General features: G+C 35.5%; 1 protein-coding gene across 1 annotated transcript; it reads left to right on the top strand.

Annotated features, from left to right (window-relative positions):
• The first annotated feature begins 2,750 nt into the window (after positions 1 to 2,750).
• LOC140973523 (pectinesterase-like) lies at positions 2,751 to 5,116 on the top strand. Its single transcript, XM_073436405.1, has 2 exons — positions 2,751 to 3,888; positions 4,030 to 5,116. Exons 1-2 carry the CDS (start codon positions 2,883 to 2,885, stop codon positions 5,007 to 5,009), a joined length of 1,986 nt encoding a protein of 661 aa, XP_073292506.1. The 5' UTR covers positions 2,751 to 2,882; the 3' UTR covers positions 5,010 to 5,116.
• Positions 5,117 to 10,224: the final 5,108 nt, after the last annotated feature.

Here is a 10,224-nt window from a genome sequence, read left to right as displayed (position 1 = left end):
ACTTATCTTTTACAGACTGCAGGGCGCATATGCGCGACTTTCCGGGTGCATATGCGCGGCCCGTGCTGCCCATCCGGGGCATATGCGCGAATTCTAGAGCATATGCGCGCCACATTCTGCCAAAAAAACTCATTTTTAACTTCCGAATTAGCAAAAGTGGTCAACATAAAAGTTGTAGCCCTATGTGTTTTCTTGCATCTCCAACTAGTTTCATGTCATTTGGAGGTCTGAGTTAAAAGTTAAGCTCAATCTATCAAAATGTGTCATTGTAGGAATGACGATACACACGACAAATTTCGGGGTGCTTTTGGCTTGTCTTCCCCATTGATTTGGACAAAACCCAAAACATGAAAGTTGTAGCATTATATCTTAACTTTCTAATGGTTGTAGCCTCACACAATTTGGATCAATATTCAAATCATTATGCTAAAATCCGTTAGAACTGCCGTATTTTAATCTCATTTCCTGCATTGCTAGACCAACTTCATTACACTACTTCTACCTACACATCTTACTATCATTATTTATACACATATTGGTTCTCAATTAACCGTGGACAATATAAAAATCATGTTCAATCTGAATATTGATACTTCAATCATCACGTGAAATCTAATGAACTAAAGAGCTACACGATAAACGACATAAACGTATCATTATCATTTGTACGAGTAACCGAGCATTACAATAATAATAATAATAATAATAATAATAATAATAATAATAATAATAATAATAATAATAATAATAATAATAATTGATGAAATATTTATTGTATCAAAATTAAACAACAAATCAAGATAACCACTTCAATGGTACCAAGCATTTGATGTAAATTTATAACAACAAATAATTCAAGAAGTCTGCTAAATGAAAAAAAATATACAAAATATAAACAATCTTACTTCTCCAAGAATTCATCATCTTCACCTTGACATATTAGATTTATCTTGCCATGAACTTACTTTTGATCAACACAAAACTTATCACTCACAGTTGGGAAAGTGAAAGAAAATATATTAGAACTTAAAACTTTTATTTCTACACAATTACACACACACTTTATTTTACAATGGGATAGGATACTTCTCAAGCTAACACAAGGTATCTATTTATCTGCCAAATGAGAGAGTAGGTCAAAATTTTTATTAATGTCATGTAGTTGTAATAGTAGTTTTTATCTCCTCCAACTTCAATTACATGGCCCTTCTTTGAATGCTATGTTCCACGATTTTAGTCTCCGAATTTGACTTTTGCTCAAAACAGCAAACATGTAGGGAATTGTCAGTAGATGAATTTAACCTTGAAATATGAAGGTTGAATATCTTGATATTATTTTATCATTGGTATTTTATTTGGGTAGTAAATGGGGAAGTTAAAACACCTGAAAAGATTATGACAAATGTGTTTGTTGGTTCTCAATGTAGGAATTAAACATATCTTAGTGGTAAACTATATATAGGGATTAAATATGTACTCAACAATATATATTGATACTTACCTACTCTCATGTAAAAACGGTTTTTATAACTAAATTCCATATAATTTTATGCACTAGATCAGTACAATATCAAACTATTACAACTAATATGTGTTGATGATAAAAGGAATCATAGTGAGCACAAACCAGTGTCTGTGTTATTTGAAATCATTAATCAATAAAACAACAGATATAGTGAAAAATATGAATTGCTTAAAGATAACAATGAAGTAGGAAAACTAAGATATTGAAAGGTATGATATAACTTTAGTTTTTATTAGCTATTGAGATAATTTAACAGTTATTGTATATTCACATTTATAATTAAGATATATTATTTTGTTACAAAATAGAGATTCAACACAATCTTAAAATTCTCTAGAAAAACTAACAAATTAATCATGAATTCTGTTTTAAACTATAAAAACTTTTGAAATACATAGCAAAACGTAATTACCGTAACTGAAATATTTGAGGAACACCTTAGAACATCGAATGCCACATTACGAAATCGAAAAAGGGGAATGAATTGAGGAACTCAAGTAAAAATTGTAGGACGGATCGATGGAAAAGAAATTAACAATAAAAAAATAAAAAGATAATGACAAAAATGCGTACATTGATCATCGATGATCAGAATATGTACGAGAACATTGAGATTGAATATGATGAGAAAATATTTATATTCATTCAGAGAAATAGGAAAATAAAAAAAAAGAGTTGTAATAAAAAAGTATATTAATAGAGTTTTAAAGAGAAAATTAAAATCATACGAGTTTTTTTTAAAGCAAGTTACATATATATGTATGGTATTGATCGTAAAATATGCAATCATCATTTTCATTTATTGAATTTACTAATTTTATTTTAATATAATTATTTTGATGTGCAACATAAAATGTATTGCAATTTCTTATACGAAAATTTTGTAACTAACTTAATTGTATTTGAGTTCACAAGGCCTTCAAGCTGGCGAGTAAGTTCAAAAATCCATCTACTTTGGAAAAATCGAGTGGTTTCAAAGTTTCCAATCATTTTTCTTGCTAGCTAGAATCAAGATGAATCACATAATAGCAAACAAATTCAGATGTTAACATTGCCTAAAGTAGTCAAATTATTGTAGTGGTGGTTATGAAATGTCTCTTTTTATTTTTATTTTAATGGCCATCCCTTATTTATGGTGAAACAAATCATTGGTTCACTCTTTTTTCCCTCCAAACCTCATTTTTATAACTGAATTAACTATCTTTTAAATTCACTACCGTTTTCCATTTCTAAATCACATTTACCACATTAATTTTCCCCAAAGATTGAACAGCGAAGGGGAGAGGGTCTGATCAGTTGCCCTTCTCCGCTTCATTGTCTGTTCTTCTATCGTTTCGTGATATTTTTATAATTCAATATGGCGGACGATCGGAAGAAAAAAATCGCAGTTGTTAGTGTTTGTTCTTTAATCCTTGTTGCTATGGTCGTAGCTCTTACCATAGGCTTTGAAGATAATGATAAATCCGATGTCGAAGTTTCGGCCTCACAGAAGGCTATCAAAGCCATTTGCCAGTCCACAGATTATCAAGAAGCTTGCGTCAATTCCCTTGAATCCGCTGGGAACAACACCAGCGACCCCAAAAAGCTCATCGAGATAGGCTTCGAGGCCGCAATCAAGTACATGAACGAGGCAGCCGAGAATTCAACCCTTTTAGAAGAACTTGAGAGTGATCCCCGGGCAAAAGCGGCCCTCGAAAACTGTCGGGAACTTGCCGATCGTGCTGTTAATGACCTCAGGAGGTCCTACGCGAGGTTCGATGACATGAACTTCATTAATGTGGATGACGTACTCGCCGACTTAAAGGTATGGCTCAGTGGTGCCATCACATACCAAGAAACATGCCTTGATGGATTCGAAGACATCCCTGGGGATTCCGGACAGAAAATGAGGGAATTTTTGACTCAGTCCATGCAAATGAGCAGCAATGGCCTGGCCATGGTGGTAGACATCTCGTCAGTGCTCGATTCGATGGGTGTTCAAGGGTTCAGCACTAGTACTAGCCGCCGTCTCCTGTCCGAGGAACTTCCCGTGTTGGGATATGGTGACGAGCTTCCAGATTGGCTTGATTTCAATGGGCGGAAGCTACTCAGTTCTTCACTCGATGAGATTAAGCCAGACCTGGTTGTGGCCAAGGACGGGAGTGGTAAATATACGACCATTAACGAAGCTCTAGAATATGTACCTAAAAACAGTGAGAAAAGGTTTGTTTTGTATATCAAAGAGGGAGTTTATGTAGAACAAGTGAAGATTAATAGCAGCATGACAAATGTGATGATCATTGGAGATGGCCCAACCAAAACTAAAATTACTGGGAATTTGAACTTCATTGATGGAACCAGCACTTATCACACAGCAACTGTTGGTATGTATAATTCTCTGCTCTTGTACTAATTTTCATGTTAATTGACAAAACTACTGTCCCGCGCTTTCCATGAACCCGATCTTTGATAGAATCTTGTTTTAACTTGGCATCAATAACGGGATTCCGTAATTTATCTCGCAGCCGTACAAGGAGACAACTTCATCGCAAAAGACATCGGGTTCGAAAACTCAGCTGGTCCGGAGAAGCACCAAGCCGTGGCATTGCGAGTCAGCGCCGATAAAGTGATCTTCTACAACTGCCAAATGGATGGATACCAAGACACCCTCTACGCCCACACATACCGCCAGTTCTACCGAGATTGCGTGATCTCCGGCACCATTGACTTCATCTTCGGGGACAGCGCCGCTGTTTTCCAGGGCTGCACGTTGCTCGTCCGGAAACCACTCGACAATCAGCAAAATATCGTCACAGCACAAGGCCGAAAGGACCTACGTCAGCCGACAGGACTCGTCCTACAGAACTGCTCATTCGTGGCCGATGCAGCCTATCACCCCTTCAGGCACAAGCTCAAGTCCTACCTCGCCAGGCCCTGGAAAGAATACTCAAGAACCATTATCATGGAATCTTTCCTGGATGATTTGATCCAGCCTGAGGGATGGCTACCCTGGAATGGAGATTACGCTCTGAAAACACTTTTCTACACTGAATTCAACAACCGTGGCCCTGGGGCTGACAAATCGCATCGGGTTACCTGGCCTGGTGTTAAGGAACTTCCCGCAAACAGGATTCGACGATTCACGGCTTCGAAGTTCATCGAGGGAAATAAATGGGTAAAGAAAAGCAAAGTCCCGTATGCTCCCGAGTTCATTTTCCCTTTGCCTAAGGATGATGATAATGTTAAATATTCGAAAGTGTCACTCGAAGAAGTCAAGGATTTAGGCAAAAAAAAGCATGACAAATCATCGTATGTGGCTAGCAGCAACCAAAGCCCAAGCCCGAAAAAGGAGTCACATGATCATTTGGGTTCGGTTCCAGAAACGAGAATAGCAGCTCCTCCAACAGCAGACTCATATGCTACGACTCCAGCTCCTAGCCCAGTTTCACAACCTCAAAATAAGTCGCTTTCTTTCGTGAAACTGTTGTTTTATAGGGGGCAGTAATTATTCTCAGGAATGGTGTTCTTATTTCTAGACACGTGATCATGTTTCCTCGTTCTGTTACTATGATTTCACAATAGGTGAAATTTGGAGTTTGTACTTTATGTTTATTTTTTCTTTTTAATTTTTTTTCCATTCCATAATGTCCAATTTTGATAATAATATTATTATTATTATTATTATTATTATTATTATTATTATTATTATTATTATTATTATTATTATTATTATTATTATTATTATGCTACGTTGGCATATCTGATCTCTTTTGCTTATTAAAATTAAGTAAATTTCGCTAGGATATTGCTGCTAATTCAACACATCGTATGAAAAAATCTTTCTTTATCAAAAATTATTTCTCAAAATTTTTTTCCAAAACATGAATATTAAAACTAATTACTGCATTAGTTTTTGAAAATTTTTATTTTTCGGAAATAAACATTATATAAAGTTAAATAAGATACTAGTGAAAATGTTTTGATTAAGTGGTTGTATAAAATTCTCTAAAAATTATATATATAAATGATGGAATAAAACTTAAAAGAATATGATATTAAACTTAAATTTAAAGATAAATTGTATTCAAGACATTACTGCTTTAAATCAAAAACCTATTGTTAATTTCCTAATATAGTGTCTAGCTAGAAAGCAAATCAAAGAAATATATGTGTTTGGATTAACCACTTTGGAGTAAGTCTCTTGTGAGACGATGTCATAAATCTATATTGTTGGAATATTATAGGTTTCATAGTTCGAAAAATTAATCTTGAAGGAACTGAAGAATCCAACTGATTGAACAGACGCAACTGAAGACTTTGTTTTGAGCTGAACTGAAAAACCTTATCAACTGAAGGTTTCATAACTGATAGGAGATCACTTACAACTGATAAATGTCCAGCTGAACTGATCGGCTGATCAGTTGACTTCAAATCAGTTGGCCTCGACATCAGTTAGAAGATCAGCAGAACAGTCTGACAGGTCATACCCAAGTAGAGCAGCTGTATCAGAGCAGAACAGTCTGAAAACCTAGTACTACTGTCGGATAAAGCTATTACACGACGAATCAACGGATATTTGTCATTAATGAACATTAAATAAATTCAATGTGACCGTTGAGTTGGAAGACTATATATAGTTTATCAAATCAGTTGAAGAAGGTTGGTAAAAAAGAACAAACGAATATACAAAGCAATCAAACCAATCAATTGTGATGCACTTCACGATCATACTCTCAAGTTTTCAGATCGCATATCTAAGCTCTACACTCATTGTATTTATGATCAGCATTCAGGCTACGAATTAGAACATATTTCAGTTTTACAAACTATGTAAAAAGTGTTAGACTAAGAGTTTCAGTTTGCTATTGTGTAAAACCAACTGAAGTGAGCTATTATAATTTGTTGATATATATCAAAGTCTTTTAGTGAAATCATATCCTCGTGATAGAAGGAGTGACGTAGGAGCATTTGAAATCTCCGAACATCCAAAAAAACTCACGTGTTCATTTCAATTATCATTAAGTTTATTTAAATTATTCAATCTATATTTTAGTCTTATTCCGCACTTATATAAGTTGACTGATTTATATCGGCACACAAAATTCTCGGATCAGTTCCTCAAAGAACTGATTCACATTTCCAAATAAAAAGTTAAAGAAGCTGAGTTGTTTATTCAACCCCCCTTCTAAACATCTTAAACATCCCAACCGATCCTAACAAGTGGTATCAGAGCGATTAATCTTGTTTTGAATACTTTTGTTAGGATCGGTTGGAGGTGAAAAAGTGTTTTGGGTGGAGGGGGAGGGGGAGGGGGAGGGGGTTGAATAAAGACTTGATAATTTTCACAACTTTTTCGATTGATGAATCAGTTTAGTGATAAACTAAATTCACAAATCTTGTTGTCAGTGTCAATCAGTTAACTTAATGAAAGTGCGGAAATAACTGAAAGACAGATAAAATATAACTGATAAGAAAGAACACAAGATTTGTGGATGTTCGGAGATTTCAAACAATCCTACATCACCCCTTCTATCTCGAAGATAGGATATTCACTAAAAAACTTTGATCTATACAATGATTGGTACAAATCCACTTCAGTTTGGAGTTAACATTGCCAAGACTGAAACTTTTAGTATCAATACAATTTTTCAGTACTTAACTGATGTGTAATTTAGTATCACAACTGATTTCTGCAAGATCGAATAATACAACAATGAGTGTTTGTGCTTTAAGCTCAAAGTATAGCCTGAAAGCTATGAATCTGTATAATAAGCGTGAGCTTTTGAGAGCTTTTAGACTTGAAAGAATATGTGTAGAATTCTTGACTGTATTGCTTGATAGCTTGGGTAACTTCGTAACTCTATCACAACTGATCTTCTCGGCTATTTATAGGCTTTCCTTCCAACGGTAACAATGAATGCATTTTGAATCTTTATATCCTTTGTATAGCTACGTCAACATTCTTCTAACAATCGTATACTGTAGCGTTTATGAAATGGGGCGTTCCCACTACACGTTGCAGTCTGCTCTTGTACAATTGTCAGTTGATAGCTACGTTCCTTAACTGATGACGTGTCAAGCTAATTTATCAGTTGGCATAGTTGATAGGATTAACTGATTGTTGTTTAACTGATAGTTGTGTAACTGATCAGTTTTAAATGATCGTCCAGTTGACTACTCAGTTAGCTTTGCTTAATTCAGTTGCCTTTGATTATATACACATTAATCTTCAGTTCGGAAAACTATCAGTTTATGAATCTTCAGTTCAATTACTTTCAGTCTTCTTGATCAGATTTTCATTCATTTCACGCTCAATTTGTCAAACTCCGAAATTTTCCAACAATTTCCCTCTTTTAGGTGTTTGACAGAACTTAGAATGTATGAACTGATCAACATGAACTCTTGTAGATAAAATAATCTTTTTTTGATAACTCTTTCAATGTACAGATTCGTACAAGAAATGAAAGAATGAAAGAATTTCTGAATAAAAGAATCTTGAAAATCTGTCAAAATTATCAACTGAATATATAGGCTGTTTTCTAACTGATCTGGACTTCTTCATTTCTTTGCTCTTTTATCAGCTGGTCCTTGATCAGTCGGTTGACTAGGTCTCTTCTTAGATAGCTTATGCTGTTATTCTTCATCTTCCCCCTTTTTGTCAAACATATTAACCTTGCTGGATAATGCACGAACTTCCGAGGTGACATTAGATATTGCATTCATTATTTGTTCTTGCATCAGATCCATTCTCTTTATCACTACTGTTTCCGAAAATTCAAAGCGATTTTCGAACATGTCTTGAGTCTGGAAAGGTGCTTGAAATGTCACTCGGTCTTTCTTTAATTGATCTAGTTGGAGAAATAAGGAAGTGATATCCTTTGTAACCTTGTATAGGTTCTTCATCGTATTCTCCTTTACAGAATCAATCTTTAATGTTGATTTCATATCAGAAATAGATGAAATTAAATGATGAAGATTGGACTAAATGTCTTCTATCATAGTTGTAACGTACTGTATTTTTATACTAATTGAAATTTGCGAAATTTTTTTTTTTCTTAAATAGATAATAAAACTTCAAAATGCGGTAAAGTTAAACTGTTCGTCCAAAATATTTGCTACAAAAAGATTACAAATATAGATTGCGAAAAGTAAACGTTGAAAACATCGTAAGCAATGACATGAAAATCAGAGTATTTGAAACATGCTAAAAGTCCTTAAAACGTAGGCGGTCCTCGGGTTTAGCCTCATGCGCAGACCAAGCTGGCTCATTAGTCCCCACCTCTCGTTTCCTCATACTCGTCCTCACATGCATCGATCAAGTCTAGTGAGTCTAAAAACCCAACATGTATAAATTTGATATAACAAGTAATACATAATAAAATCACATGCATTTTAAAGTACAGCATACGTACTTGAAACTTAAACGTAAAAACATAACCTAGACGTGCCATCATCATAAAACTTTTCATAAACATACTTGCATCGAACATACTTGAACATTCATAACTTCATAATTTTGCGTAGAGATATATTTCAAAGCAAGTGATCTATACATAAATGTGTCTGATCAGATTAAACCACATTACTGGGCTGGTAGGGATGTCCACTACCGCATACCTGAGATCCCCGGTCATACTTTAGCTGGTGGATTGGTCCCTGATCATACTTTACCACTTTCCAATCTTGATCTAAACCCAGTCATACTTTACCGGGGTGGAGAGGTTCTCGGCCATGTTCACCAACTTCCAAACTCGTTCATATTTGGTCACAAGACATTTATCATTCCTCAAAAACATAAACATTTTCTTTGCACGTTGAACATACTTACATAGCATTAAGAGATTCGTTGGATCTCGCTTGGGACCACTTCTGCACAAACTAACGTGATTTCATGCACTTAATTTCCATAACTTAGACGTAATAGTCATGCTCGTCACCCGAAATGACAATTTACTTATGGCGTTCTAAATCTCTCGGGACTTTACCTCGTTTAAACCTTGTACTAAATCGTGACATCGAACCCCATAATAATCTCTACATGAAGTGTGAATATTTCCCCAAGCATGGAAGACATGGACCTAATAATAGTGGTTTTAAAAAGTCATGGACAAGCGCCTAGCAGAGCCGTGGCACCTAGCGCTGTGGCGCCTCTAGGGCAGCGCCGCGACGCTGATGCTATGCAGAACGGGCGCTGCGGCGCTCCCTGGTGAGCGCTGCGGCTATAACCCTGCGCACAACCAACAAAAAGAACACCTTTTTGCAATTTAAAAATCACGCTTAAACGTCTCGAACCGATGCAACGAGACTCATTCTAGGACACTAAAGTTATGATTCAAACTCTTACGACGCCTCAAAATCACGATGCTAATCATACAACGCAACACACCCGCGAACACAACACTTTGACACCCAAAACGCTTCCTACGACTTCTAATGCAACCAAGTGCCTATCGACACGAAACGAATTACCAAAAATCATTCCAACATCATACTCAATAAACCTAAACGCAGCAGCGATCACCCGACGGTTCCCAACAAAGTCTGCAACAAATAAACTTCAAGAACACGTGAATAACGCATTTTCATAAAATCACAGTTTGAGCATTCCAACGAAAACGATGATAACTCACTCGTTTCTTGTCAAAAAATTACGAATTTACAATCAAATCGAAGGTATCAAAAAGTACTATGTTTTTTATGTTGAAAAAGATTCCATAAAA

Source organism: Primulina huaijiensis, chromosome 3, assembly GCF_012295235.1.
Source record: "Primulina huaijiensis isolate GDHJ02 chromosome 3, ASM1229523v2, whole genome shotgun sequence".
Lineage (NCBI taxonomy): Eukaryota > Viridiplantae > Streptophyta > Magnoliopsida > Lamiales > Gesneriaceae > Primulina > Primulina huaijiensis.
The sequence above is the reverse complement of the archived record's forward strand: the minus strand, read 5'-3'. Positions and strand labels throughout refer to the sequence as shown.

Bases quoted from the DNA above. Each gene is read 5' to 3' on its own strand.
- LOC140973523 (XM_073436405.1), top strand. From the start codon at position 2,883: ATGGCGGACGATCGGAAGAAAAAAATCGCAGTTGTTAGTGTTTGTTCT. The intron at 3,889-4,029 runs GTATGTATAATT...TTTATCTCGCAG, and splicing joins TTATCACACAGCAACTGTTG to CCGTACAAGGAGACAACTTC.